This window comes from Sinocyclocheilus rhinocerous, unplaced genomic scaffold (assembly GCF_001515625.1).
Source record: "Sinocyclocheilus rhinocerous isolate Xijiao unplaced genomic scaffold, SAMN03320098_v1.1 scaffold119, whole genome shotgun sequence".
In the NCBI taxonomy this organism is placed as follows: domain Eukaryota; kingdom Metazoa; phylum Chordata; class Actinopteri; order Cypriniformes; family Cyprinidae; genus Sinocyclocheilus; species Sinocyclocheilus rhinocerous.
The window spans coordinates 1385745-1400314 of NW_015654491.1; the positions used below are offsets into that span (position 1 = coordinate 1385745).

Here is a 14570-nt window from a genome sequence, read left to right on the forward strand (position 1 = left end):
AAAGTCTCTTCTGCTCACCAAGGCTGCATTTGATTAAAAATACAGTAAAAATGTGAAATATTATTAGAATGTAAAATAAATGTTTTCTATGTGAATATCTGTTAAACTGTAATTTATTTCTGTGATGCGCAGCTGTATTTTCAGCATCATTACTCCAGTCTTCAGTGTCACATGATCTTCAGAAATCATTCTAATATGCTGATTTGCTGCTCAAGAAACATTTCTGATTATTATCAATGTTGAAAATCGTTTTTGCTGCTTCATATTCTAAGTTTGACGGAAATGCGATTAAAAAAAAAGACAGAAATTAAAACAGCAGGGATGCAGTAAAATTATCAAAATTGACAATAAAGACATTGATTTCTATTTCAAATAAATGCTGTTCTTTAGAACTTTTGATTTATCAAAACATATGCAAAAACTGCAGCAAAAACATTTTAATATTACTAAGAAGAACCATTATTAATAATTAAGCACCAATAATAAATAATAATAACTTAGCACTGAGATTTCTGAAGATCATGTGACTCTGAAGACTGGAGTAATGATGCTGAAAATACAGCTGCGCATCACAGAAATACATTACTGTTTAACAGAGATTCACATAGAAAACAGCTGTTTTACATTAGAATAATATTTCAAATTTTTACTGTATCTTTCATCAAATAAATGCAGCCTTGGTGAGCAGAAGAGACTTCTTATATATAATCACTACAAGACAATTATTCTTCCAACAGCTACATTTTATTTAGTGAAGTTCAGAGAGTGTTATGAATTTGTTATTTCAATAATAATCACATGACACATTTTTCTAAGATTGCATCTCCTCTTTTGAGGAATCCCACCTCCATTCGTTTAATTCCTCCGACTCCTCGACCGCCGTAATACGAGGCGTCCACCGTGGGCCATTTCTTCTTTGGCGTCCCGTCCTCATCATCTGACTCCTGAAGACCAAAAACATCTTACATCATTCGCAGAAGCACGAGAGGCACGAAACATCTGCCAGCGCTTCTTTGACATGTTGATGTTGTTACTCAAAATCATCTGATGGTTTTCATTAAAGTCTCTTTATGAATCTCACACTGAGAAAATTCTGTTCTTTCTAACTCTGCTGTGGTTTAGATGTTGACAATGGTTTTGCTACCGAACACAGAAGATGAGATATCTGATCTGATCTGATTTGAAACTGTACCTATTCAAACAACATGCTACTCATTATTTATAGTAGTTAAATTACAGTCACACTTACTGTAAGTTACTAACAAAAAGAACATGGCTGACCTCACTAAGTAGTGTACTTACTACTGAACTAGGGAGCGGATTGAGACACAGAAGACTGAAGACTTAAAAAAAAAATACATTGCACTTCTTATCTTGTTTTTAAAAAAATTTTTTTTTAACTCATATCCTTCCAAAAATAAAAAGGCAGCTATGTGTTTTTATAAAATAAATATATGATAAAAAAATTTGCAAAATGTGTATATTATGAAAAGTCTTTACTTTCTACGAAATTCTAACTCTGGCCATAAACAGAGTTTTAAAAATTTCATTATTCTCATCACATGACGAAATAATAATTAAATATTATTTAAAAATTACATGTATTTTTTTAGCATGAAATGTAAAATAGTGTAAATTGAATGAATATGACATAAAATGTAATGAAATGTTTAACTATTATTTAATAAAATAATATAATAAAAATGTAAAAAATAATAAAAAATAGTTGACAATATTTTGATTATTTGATTATAATAATAATTATTATTATAGTATTACACACATGCATGTACATCTATATCTATGTATCTGTCTATATATATATATATATATATACATACATACAACAGTTCTTTCTGGTCCTCGAATCTGATTGGCTAAGAGGAGTGTGATATTCTAGTGATAACAGAACTCCAACCATTTCACTGTTTGTATCACTCCATTTGCATTGTTTCTCACAGTGAGTGTCATAGCGGACACCCAAATCCATTATAATTTTATAAATAACACTGCTTTTGTGTCACAGAATTTTCACAGAGTTTTTTCTTAGGCAAGAATGAACTTGTTTAAACTTCAAATATGCAGTTTGTTAATAAAGATAACATCTATTTGAAAATTTGCTTCAACATTTTTGGAGATGTGAGCTCCAGGGCGTCAGCGGCCTGGAAATATTATTTCAATAAATAATATTCATATTAATAATAGTAGTATTTAATAATAGTATTTAGTATTGGGAAACGGTGTGTGTGTACGTTAGTGCTGGTTAGTTACATTGTTCTGAAAACTAGATGGCGACAAGAGTCTGTTTTTATTAGTGAGTCAGCAGTACTTTTACATTGAAAGAAACTGAAACGCGGTTTTAAACAAGGAAGTTATTTTTACTTTCAACAAGCAGCCAACAATTGCACTGAGCAGCGCTGTCATCGGAAATCACCCTTAACAGATGAAAGGATAGTACGACAAAGATATCGCTTTCCTCAGCGGACATTCAAACTAATGTTTTATTGTGAATATGAGATTGAGATGAAGAATGAATGCTGTATCAGATGCAGGTAATCTCAGCTCAGTCAATCTCTCTCTCACCTCTGCTATGGTCTACTAGAGACCCATAAATATTTATCAACGTGCTCCGTATGTGACATTTAATGCTTTACAGAAGAGTAAAATGTAAATTTCAAAGTAAAATGCAAATTGGTGTAAATTAATTAATATAACATTACAAAATAATGTTTAAATATTATTTAAAAATTACATGTCATTTTTTACAGTCAAATGTAAATTGGAGCAATTACCGGGGCCAAGCCGTTGGGGCTGGTTTTGGGGATGATTTTTTTTTTTTTATTAGGATTTTTTTGAACATTGCATAATGCACATGGTTTAATGCTTGCTACACAAAATGAATAATAATAAAAAAAAATTTGGATACCGTAGATAAAATCTTGATTGGAGTATCCACCCCTCACTCCCAAACAAGATCATACATACATATGTGTATATATAGCACACATAAAGCACTGTTTACATAGAAGCACAGGTGATAATGAACTCAAAATGAACAGAAGTACAGATTCTGGAAAAGTCCATTTCTGGAACAGATGCAACTTTTGCACTGCTTCTGGTCACAGCATGTGTCACACTTTCGAACCCACGACATGAAGTGTTCGGGATCTGTGGTGTAACACATTGAGCTAGTCGCTCATGCACCTTCACCAGGCTGCTGAGGAGAGGTTTCAGTGTGAGAATCAGCTCACAAAAAAACATTATCTTGCATGATAACCAGATTAGTATGTGAAGCTACCTTAATGCTAACGCAGATTATGGTTAACTATGGTTAACCTAATAACTCAAGAGCAACATTGGACGGCATCATAATTGGTTAGATTGTTAACCAACTAGCATGCTAAGCTAACTAGCACAAGTCAACAAACACAGACGCAGTCTACTTTGGAGAGGTATTTCTTGGGAATGGAAGCAAATATCAAAACTCCGTTCAGTCATTTCTGTGTGGCTCGGTCCAAAGATCATCTAATCAGATTTTGGACAAAATTGGATAAAATTTGTAGGAGGAGTAGTGAAAAAACAGTTTTTCCATTTACTTCAATATGGTGGACAGGCACATTGATGAAAAATGACAAATATAGCCAGAATCATCATAACCAAGGGAATGAAAGGTTACTAAATAAATTTGGACAATGTTTTCAAAATTTTGTAAAAATCGTTATATCTTTGGAACGCTAGGTGGCGCTGTGTTCAAACTTTTTTTAGGTACTTCCGAGACATGCTTTTGATGATGCCTACCACATTTTTGTAGATATGTCAAATGGTTTAAAAGATATTGCAATTTACAACAAGATAAGACACAAAGGGCCAGATTTATTAACAGAGTCGGGATTTACTAAAGAAACGCGCAGTGAAGAATTAGCACTAAACAAGTGTGGACAGTTATTTTTGCGTCTGATCTTACTGAATATGCATTTGTAGGAGTTTCCCTTTTAGACGCAAAATTTATGGGAGGAAAGTATTAAAATGAATCATGCAACGCAATTTACTAACATTTGTGCTCGTTAAATTACCGGTAATTGCGCCATTATTTAACTATTTTGCGCCTGTGATGTAAGTAGATCACCCGCACCTGATTAGCATCGCTGCGTATTTGCGATCTACGCTAATTTGCACTGCGCTTGATATATTGCGTTGGTCGATATGTAAATGAGATGATGCGTCTATGTTCTTTAATTTGGGCATTGTCAGTGAATCACCTGCATAAATTTCCACGCCCATCTGCGTTGTTTTGGAAATGCGCTAATTTGCCCTGTTTAGTAAATCTGTCCCCAAGACACCAAGATTATGATTCTGACTAACTGTTCAAAGGTTATTAGCCAAAACAGCTATTTTTGGTATTTCCTGACCCGTAGGTGGCGCTGTCTCCAACTTTGGCATGGACCCTCAGATCATGGTGTTGATGAAGCATACCAAGTTTCATTTTGATTGATCAAAGTTTGGCTAAGATACAGGCTCTGAGCCAATTTCGGGTCAACCTCGTTAAGTTCACAACATCATTACCTTTTTTTCACCACTAGGTCAAAAAATTCTGTTCTGTCATTTCTATGCGGCTCGGATCATATCTGGCAATTCTGGGAAGAATTGGACCAATTTTGAAGGAGTAGTAGTGAAAAAAATTGAATACTGTACTTTTCAAAATGACTGCTACTGTAATGGGTGGAGTCTTAATGTAAGCTATTGAATGTGATCAGCATGAAGAGAGTAATCAGCTGTACTAAGTTTCCTTTTTCTAGAGGGTTCAAAAGTTATAAACGTTTGAAAAGTGAATTTTTGAACTCGTGGTGGCACTATAGAGTTGGCCCTAGAGACCCCAAAGTTGATCAGATTCATGACCATCACTACAAGTGTGCCAATTTTCATCATTTTCCTATGTTCCCTTCACAGGGCTGCCATTGACTCCTATTCGGGTAGAAAAATAATAATAATAAGAAAACATACAGATAAAATAGTGAGATTAAATAAATTAAATAAATGAGAACAGAACAGAATCAAATGAATCAGAACAGAAGAAAGGAGAATCAAATGAACCAGAGCACAACAGAATCAAATGAAACAGAACAGAAATAAGGGGAATCAAATGAAACTGAATAAAACAGAACAGCCAATCATAACTTTATTGTAAAACCTCACCTTTGAGGCCAAAGCTTCTACACTTTCTCTGCATGTCTTCTCGATCTCTAGATTCTCCTGAATGTTGTTCACCTCCTCGATCACCCTGTGTGACACTGAAGACAAGCAATATGTAAAATATTTTGATGTTTTCTTCAACACAAACACACTACAGTTGTCACTACAGGCAAGTACACAACTAATTTTCTGTCATGCACACACTGGAGCAGTCAGCACAGTACATCATGACGTTCACAGACAAGGTTACAACATCATACAATTACGGTACTCTGTTCAGAGCACTGAAACTTAGAGCAGCTCTTTATCAGTTATCATGCTCTCCAGACGCCTTTTGAGCAAGTCGACTAGGGACATCTGGTGTATGAAGCAGCTGAAACTACAGTGGAAACTATAGTGGACACAACACATGCTAACACAACGCTAGCAAGGATTTGAAATGTGTTTTGAATAGTTGATGTCACTGTAGTCATACAAGTGTTCTGTAGTGGGACATGCTTTCCTTCATCTAAAATTACTTGAAACATCTTTGTAATTCTTATATAATTATAATACATTTCGTTTTATTTCATAATTGTAATTTAAAGATTAATATGGACATGGAACATTTGTATCCATTGATCTATCACTCTGTTGGACCATTTAAGTGAACAGTTTTCCAACATCATCTGCATATTTGAACCATTTCAACACACATACACACACTACTTTTTAAAAAGAAATTAATACTTTTGCTCAGAAGGAATGCATTAAATTGATCAAAAGTGACAGTAATGTTACAAAAGTTTTCTATTTCGAATAAATGTTTTTTTTTTGTTTTTTTTTACATTCTAATCATCAGAGGATCCTGAAAAAAAATGTATCACGGTAATGTATCGGTATGGTAATGTAAAATGTATCAAAATATTAAGCAGAAGAAGCAGCACATGTTTCCTGAGCACCAAATCAGCATATTAGAATGATTTCTGAAGGATCATGTCACACTGAAGACTGGAGTAATGACTGCTGAATTTGAGCTTTGCCATCAAATAAATAAATTACATTTTAATACACTGTATATCAAAACAGAAAATAGCTATTTTTACTGTATTTCTGATTAAATAAATGCAGCCGTGAAGAGCAAAAGAGACTTCTTTCAAAAACATTAAAAACTGACCCCAAACTAAGTATATACACAAACATCTTGATGCTGAAAAAGGTTAATTTGTCCTTCTTTCAGATTTTCTTTTCCAATCAATAACCTCTCCAGCTTGGCCTTCACACAACTGTTGTCTATTCTATAGATCTGTTTGAATAAGTTCAGTGCTTCCCTTCATACTGATCCAATAAGGATGGGAGACTGAAATCAGGGCAGGCCCTTCTAGCCAAGGCTCATTGTTTGGGTTAATCAAATTATCTGCTGTGTTTCCTTGCATTCCTTGCAAATCCAAGAACCTATATCTCAAAGAGTCTCTCTTTGAGATATATTTCTAAATGCTTAAGATTAGTCTGTCATGCACAAAAAGATTCTCAAAACAAACTGATTTGAGACTAAACTTACAACATTCAAATTCAAAACGCAGTCAGTCTGATGACTTCCAAAGAGGCGGAAGATGGCGAGATGGAAGTGGCAGATGCTCTTAACGCCTGGAGCTCTTACCTTATTTGTGTCCGTAATCACCAGAGACTGGCCACGGACCAGCTCACAGCCTCTTAACTAATTACACATTGTGGTTGAGAGGTAAAAACAGGAATTAGCACCATCACGGTCAGCGGCTGCCTCCCAATGACACCTAATTAAAACTTGATGAACGCCCGTGTCTGCGATATCCAAGTTCCCGTTGTAAGCCTTTTGCTGTCACTCATTAAACAGTATTTAGCTGCCAGTTGGTCCCCCTCCACCCCATCTTTCATCTCTCTCTCACTGGTAGTACTAGCACTAAGTGACAGGTTAATTGTAATAGCTGCTACACATAAACCGGGCTAAGTGTGAGGCAGTTGCGGAGCAGGAGGGGGACGAGGGGGAGACTTCACACGTCAGGCTTGGCAGCTTTAATTGTAAGTTTTGGCCTCGCCTTCAACGTTGCATCTTCAAATTTCTTTCTTCTCGCGCCATTCCTCTGTTTTCCCCCCGGCTCTTCACGCACACGTCTTCTCAGAGACAGACAGTGATTACGTGCACGACGAGGCCGAGTATAATGCTATCGGGCCTGGGTGTTGGAGAAGTGAATTAAAGCCTCTGATGCTGTTTCTACAGCGCCAAGCTTGATGAGGGGGCAGATGCCTTTGTGGTCTTATCATTAGAACACAATGGTCATGTTGTCATCAACCTTGCCATCTCCAATTGAAAAGAAATGATTGTGTGTTGGGGGCTTTTTCCTCGCTCGTTCGCTCCCCAGCTTCCCCCCACCCAGCCAGCCTCCCCCTCGGTCGCTTTGCGCTGAATAGAAGCAATTTTCCAAGAGCTATGAAATCACGTAATAGCTCCTAATATGCAGCTGCTCTGCTAGAAGCTGCAGCCACTATTTAAGTGGAAGTCATACACAATACGTGTTTATGGCGGAGGAAACATGAGCAAAGGCCAAGATTATTCACAAAAACATGTGCTCTTCTCTATCAAATAATGACCTATTTCGTGCATTAAAATGAGGATGTAATGGATTTTTCCCCCCTCCTCCCCAACACCACCGGCCATTTGTTGTGCTTTTTAAAATTTCGCCTTTTAATTCACATGTTTCAATTCCACGTTTCCCCGGCGAAGAAAAAGAAGGTGACATTTGTATAGACACGCAAGAGAGGTGAAGTGTGGCGATTTGGTGAGGGAAGGACTGCCGAAATACCCATTTGAGACTGAAACCTGTCGCTTTCCCCCTCACTCAGGTGTGTGTGATTGATATCAACCCCAAACTTCAAACTATGAGAGCGAAAGCAGTAGATAGCTCCACTCGTGTCTGCAAAAAGAACATCTCAGATCTGAATTTGGTACCTAATGTATTCATCAAAACATCCTACCAAACATAACATACCCATTTGGGCACAGTGAATGTAAACTCAAATACATAGTTTGTTCACACACAAGGAATTTTAGCAGGATTTGGAGAACTACTCCAGTTGCTTTGATTTAGTGCAGTTTGAATAACATTAAAACATGTCTTGTTGGAAAATAGGGAAATGATGATTAGGAATAACTAGGTGTGTCTGTATGGAACGGTGTCATAGTTCTTGCCATATCCTTGGATCAAAGTCCAAAGGAGCAAAGCATATAGCCTGTATTTCCCACAGAAATAGAAGTGGAAGTATTCTTTATAAATCAATGGGATTTACAATACACTTTTGTTTTAATGTACTACACAGAAGGATGTCTGATTGACATTAAGTGAATCTAAGATCTTAAAAACCAACCTTGTTCAAATTCTTTCAGCTTCTGTAAGGCCTCATCTCTCTCCTCTTGCATTTTTTTACACTGAAACAAAATTAAATATGAATTAAAATGAAATAATTGTTCATAAAAATCTATCATATATATATATATATATATATATATATATATATATATATATATATGGCTGGTTCAGTGGCACTGAGTAAAGTATGCACTGATAGAACAGTTTTTTTTATTTGAAACTTATTTAAATAATAATTTATTTTAATTTTATTTTTTTTAAAGCAAAACAATCCCAAAATATAATTGTAAAGGGATAGTTCACCCAAAAATAAACATTCTGTCATCATTTACTCACCTTCAAGAATGTATAACTATTTTCTATTTCATATATTTTAAAATGTAATTTATTCCTGTGATTGCAACGCTGAATTTTCAGAAGCCACTATATTACTCCGGACTATAGTGTCACATTATCCTTCAGAAATCATTCTAATCTACTCATTTTCCCCCCCCCATCTTGATTAAATGCATTCTTTGTGAACATAAAAGTAATGAGTAAATGATGACAGAATTTTCTGTTTGAATACAATGAAAGTCAATGCAGTTTTGACACCACTGACTTTAACTGTATGGACAGAAACTGCTGAAAAATATAATATTTCTGTATGATATCAAGATTTTCAAAAGAGTTTTTATTTTTTTTGGGTGAACTATCCCTTTAAGACCATGCACAGATTTGGAAGAAGTGCAAGGGCAAAAAGGGGGCTGAAAGAAAGGACAGAATGACAGCAAACATCTTACCTCCTTCTTGATTTTCTCGTATTCTCTTTGGAGGCTTTCATACTGGAGAAGTACTGCAGAAATACAAGGACGCCAGTTAAACATGTCTCACAACTTCCCATGAACTACACAGTCAGTTAATGCAACACACTATACAGGAGATCAACTCAGGAGGAAACTTCTACTGCAACCCACAACTCGTGTCCAGCGTGAGGACTGCTCATGGAAACTAGTGCTAATTTAAACAGAAGTATTTTTAATGTTGCAAAAATATAGAATTACAAATAGCGGAAATTCTCTTCCAGGATGAAAAATACATTTGCTGGGTAAGATGATAACAGTTCCACTCATAACTGTCTACATTCTGCCTGTAGTATGAATCAGCATCAGCTCTACTGAATATGCATCTAATTTTAGAACAGAAGACATGATCTGTAAAGGGTTTACAAACCACACGGTCTCTGGGTTATTAATGTCACGGTGACACAGACTACCATGGAAAAGGCCATAGCAGCTTTTGATCAAAAAGATACCATACAAATCTTGCCTTACATCTTTCAGAGTGATTTCAGACTTGACAGTCTTGATTTCAATAGTCACATGACTAGAGCTTTCAGAGATGGTATCATAAAACATCATAATCGAGACGCAGCTATCATATTAATACTCAAATGTTCTATATAAGTCATATAAATAATGATCACAATACATGTCATATAATTTTAATACACATTATATTAGAGTAAATATGGATTTATTCTTGGTTCATCAACCACAATTTTCCCCACTAATTCTATTAAGTTTTACAGATCAGCAGATAAATGAGTTCCTGATAACACTCAGGCTATTAAAAATCAGTTCGTTTCATTTGGTTGTCCAAGGATTAAAACACATTGTGCTCACTTAGCTGGGGAAAAAATAGAATTAAATGGGCAATAAAGATAGATGTCAAAACAGACTGCAATAAACGTTTCATCTTTACATGAAAACAAAAGAAATGCCAGGATGTTCACCAAAAATGTGTGTACATGTCCAAACAAGCCTCTCAAAGCAAAAGGATTGATGGAGAATTTGTAAAGGAGTATTTTTCTCTGCATGCAGAAGGGATTACAAAGTATGTTATAATACAATATTTGTTCCACTTCAGAATTTGTTGGTTGGTAAATACATTATTTGTTTCCCTCGTACAATAACTATTATGGGTTTTTTCTTTCTGGGAATAAGGTTAAAATAAAGTCGACATCAAGATGAGTGTTATAACTAGGGGGGAAAAAACTATTTCATGTACGTAAGGCCTATTATTACAGAACCTGTGTGTTGACTGTTACAGTTTCAGGAACCTAGTTTCTATACACTATTAAGCGCACTGGTTAGAGCACACCAGCACTCCTTATGCATTCGACACAGCCACGCTTACCTTGGTTGGACAGTTCTGAAATCATTTTCACTTCTTTCTGCTCTCCCGTTGACGCCATTGAGAGTTCCTGTGGTTACTGAATCAAAACTCCGGTTAAGCATAGCGCGAGCGACACAGGAAATGACACCTGGTCACACCTACGGTCATCAGCATGCTCCGTTAAAGTAAAAATGTACCACGCAAACCATAGTTCTCCCTCGAATATAGTTACTACAATAAAATGTGGTAACATGGTATTAGCAAAAATGGCTTAAAAAATAAAGAGTACAAATTACACTCTTTACGATTTTACAGTAGTTTTTCAACTATAGACAGTTCTAGACCACCTAGAATGGACTTTGAGAAAATAAACTTTTTTAAAATCACATCGTTTTACACACTCTCAGTTAATTTAAATACTTCTTTTTTTCTTGGTAATCATGGCTAATTTCTACCAGTGTCATTTTTACATCTTAAATAATGTGATGCTTTACAGCATTATGTGGCTGAAATTATGGTGGTGGAAATGACTTGTAAATATTTTTAGAATAAAATTGCATTTAAAATAGCCAGCATTTTATATATAATACACACAATAACTATAAGTTTCACTTTCCGCTCAATTCCGCAAAATTATTGCTAGATTAGACATGACACACAAACAATAATAATAAAGACAATTTCAAAATTGATATTTACCTTGATTTTTCCCTGTCTTCTTTACCCATCACATCTTATATCCTTATATCACATCTTCCTAAACAAATTCACTGACTTTCAAAAAAATCTTTGAAAGGGGCAAGATTTCTGGACCCTAATAAAATGAGGCCACACTAATAAGAGACGGTTAAAAAAAAAAAGAACTATTATTATTTTTAACAGTATAGGTCTGAGACACAAGTAAAACAATGAAATCTAACATAAAAGCATTTAAATAATAGCACAAATAATTTAACAAAATGAAATAGCTTACTTTTAATAAAATCAACCCCTGGGGCATAAAATTGCCAGAAGTTGAAGAAAAACCCACTAACTATAGGAGCTATAATATTCTTGTTGAAACTGTTATATTGGTAGATTTTTGTAAGGACAGTCCCTCAGCACAGAAAACAATCCACTGGCATTTTCATTCACTTCAATTAACATTACTGTTATTATGGCAAATAACCGAAGTAGTCAGCCAATCACGATATAACAATATAATTTAATTCATCTGAGAGGTTTGACAGGTTTAACAGCAATCAACACAGGTAAAACGTATATTTACACATACAGAGTAAGAGGGGAATGTTTAATCAGTCTTATATCTCAGCACATAATTCAAAGCACAGATGCTGTAAACATCCTAGATCCTCCTCTAACAGGGAAAAAACAGCTGTCAGTGACAAGCATACACACTATATGATCATTCAACACCTATAATTACCTGTCTGTCAGCATAACACAAACTAAGTTTGGTGCACAAACATTAATTTGGATTTGTTTTTTGGATATTAAAATAAATAAAAGTAAATATTTTCAAGGGAAGGGCCAGAAAAGAATTTGTAAATCAAATATTCTCATGACTTACATTGGAATGTTTCAAAATATGGCATTATTGGTGCGCTTGTTGCAGTGATGAATGGAGGATGCGAGAGAGCACATAAATGTGCAAGTTAGCACTGAATTTTTCCCTTTGAGCTCAAATGTTTTTAATATTCTCCTTAGGCTGCAGATAGTGAAATAACTCAAAAAAAGAAAAGAAGAAAAGAAATGAACTACAGGACAGTATGCATCTCCAAAACCAAACAGTGAAACAAAAGCAAATCACGATTACATATTCTATCCACACAATAAAGTACACACAATCATGTATAACACAACAATGGGGGACAATGGAATAATCTCTGGTGGTCATAATACATGGGATAATGACACGCATGTTTATGAAACCATTTTACGCATTTTAAATGTGTATTATCCCAGAGTTATGCCCTGTAATTCTAAACACCACTTTTCAGAGTAAAGGTGGACACAAGGGATGAGGTTTTCTGAGGGAGACAGGTCATGTGACCTTTAGCCCGGGCCTCCAGAAGGTGTAGTGGTCTTAGGAGGTTCCGTGACGGGCAGCGGACTCTCTCGGGTAGAATTCGGCCAGTGTGCTCTGAGGAATTCTCTCATGTTTATGAAACCATTTAACGCATTTTAAATGTGTATTATCCCAGAGTTATGCCCTGTAATTCTAAACACCACTTTTCAGAGTAAAGGTGGACACAAGGGAAGAGGTTTTCTGAGGGAGACAGGTCATGTGACCTTTAGCCCGGGCCTCCAGAAGGTGTAGTGGTCTTAGGAGGTTCCGTGACGGGCAGCGGACTCTCTCGGGTAGAATTCGGCCAGTGTGCTCTGAGGAATTCTCTTCAGCATTTCTTTGGGGAAGATTCGGAGCAACTGCCAACCGATGTCCAGCGTCTCAAACACAGTTCTGTTGTCATAGGGACCTAGAGAAATACACACATACGTACCTTATAACCTCAAAGTCACATGACATAACACTCAAGCTTTTATTATGTATCATAACTTTTGAACCATTTGTCACATACTCAAGTGACTTATATCATTGGATATCTTTGAGCCATGACCAACAAAACATATATCTATGATTTCATTTCCATCACGAAAAATTTTGCGCCAGACTGTTCTGACTTGCGCATGCCATACCTAACTGATTAGTCTTACGGTTTTCTTAAAAGGGGTTAAAAAAAGGGGGCTATCAACCTGAAAACTCCCATTGACTTATATTGGCAAAAAAAAAATAAAAAATTGTGCGCTCATATGTCAGAGGCTTCAGGGAGGGCTCAGATTGTTTTTGAAAGAAATGTACACTTTTATTCACCTTTTATCTATACATATACTTTTATCTTTTGAACTTTCTATTTAGCAAAGAAACCTGAAAAAAAAATTATCACGGTACCCACAAAAATATTAAGCAGCACAACTGTTTTCAGCATTGACAATAATAATATAGGATGATATTATAAGCATATCAGAATGATTTCTGAAGGCTGGAGTAATGGTTGCTGGAAAGCACAGCAAGAAATTACATTTTAAAAAATATATGAATAGAAAACATTTATTTAAAATTGTAATACAGTTTTAAAATATTACTGTTTTACTGCATTTTGTATATAATTTCAGCCTTGATGAGCATTTAAAAACATTTAAAGATGCAGTAGGAGATCTTGGAAAATGCTAACTTTAGCCTGATAGCACTGAAAGCGAACGTCCCACCCTCCCTGCAATCGCCGTCCAAAGCCATGCCCCCTGAACGCATTTACGCTCACAGACCAGAATACCAGAGACAACATTACTACAATAGGCTACATCAGCAGTTCCCAATTCCAGTCCTCGCGTATCCTGTCTGCGCGAACCGGGTGCGCAGATGTATGCAAATACATGTGTTGACAGGCAGGTAGGAAAGCCAATTAAAACGTTCGGACCGAGCGTTTTGATTGGACGAACATTTCTTCGTCCTACGTCTTCCACAAAATTGATAAATACAGATAAATACATTTAGACCACTTAACTTGATGATTGCTATCGGGATGTGAAGAGACTTTCAACCAGCATAACAAAAAATGTTTCTGAAGACAATCACCTATTACACCTTTAAATAAATCATACCAATCACAACTTTTGATCAACATTATACAGATACAGATATAGATATATAAAACGAATAAAATGTCATATAAAAATAATTATAATCAGATGTTAATTTCTCAGAGCTTTAATGTTTTAGCTTCGAAGCAAAAAAAGTGAATGTGAAAGAATGGATGTTCCTTAAGAAATTGGCTTTATGGC

At 35.6% G+C, this 14570-nt stretch overlaps 3 protein-coding genes across 4 annotated transcripts in view; all 3 read right to left on the reverse strand.

The window, feature by feature from the left end:
- Positions 1-1971, reverse strand: part of LOC107717058 (shootin-1-like) — a 21984-nt gene extending 20013 nt beyond the window's left edge. Inside the window, exons 1-2 of the mRNA XM_016523699.1 lie at positions 1960-1971; positions 846-944 (exon numbers count right to left, since the gene is read on the reverse strand). Coding sequence (XP_016379185.1) covers positions 846-944; positions 1960-1971 — 111 coding nt within the window. The remainder of the gene's footprint in view (positions 1-845; positions 945-1959) is intronic.
- A 2970-nt stretch (positions 1972-4941) lies between these two features.
- Positions 4942-10856, reverse strand: LOC107717059 (shootin-1-like). The gene is made up of 5 exons (XM_016523700.1): positions 10752-10856; positions 9356-9408; positions 8572-8632; positions 5194-5288; positions 4942-4962 (listed from the first exon to the last, which is right to left on the reverse strand). The coding sequence occupies exons 1-5, from the start codon at positions 10807-10809 to the stop codon at positions 4942-4944; spliced, it is 288 nt and encodes a 95-aa protein (XP_016379186.1). The 5' UTR covers positions 10810-10856.
- Positions 10857-12920: 2064 nt separating this feature from the next.
- The window catches only part of LOC107717111 (V-type proton ATPase subunit B, brain isoform-like), a 30063-nt gene continuing 28413 nt past the window's right edge, over positions 12921-14570 (reverse strand). For both annotated transcript variants that reach the window (XM_016523775.1, XM_016523774.1), the window contains exon 14: positions 12921-13207. In XM_016523775.1, coding sequence (XP_016379261.1) covers positions 13056-13207 — 152 coding nt within the window. In that variant the 3' untranslated portion in view covers positions 12921-13055. The remainder of the gene's footprint in view (positions 13208-14570) is intronic.

Coding starts and splice junctions, on each gene's coding strand:
- LOC107717059 (XM_016523700.1), bottom strand. CDS start 10,809: ATGGCGTCAACGGGAGAGCAGAAAGAAGTGAAAATGATTTCAGAACTG. Junction 8,633..9,355: donor ACGAGAAAATCAAGAAGGAG/GTAAGATGTTTG, acceptor ATTTTGTTTCAG/TGTAAAAAAATGCAAGAGGA. Junction 5,289..8,571: donor GCTGAAAGAATTTGAACAAG/GTTGGTTTTTAA, acceptor GCTTGTCTTCAG/TGTCACACAGGGTGATCGAG.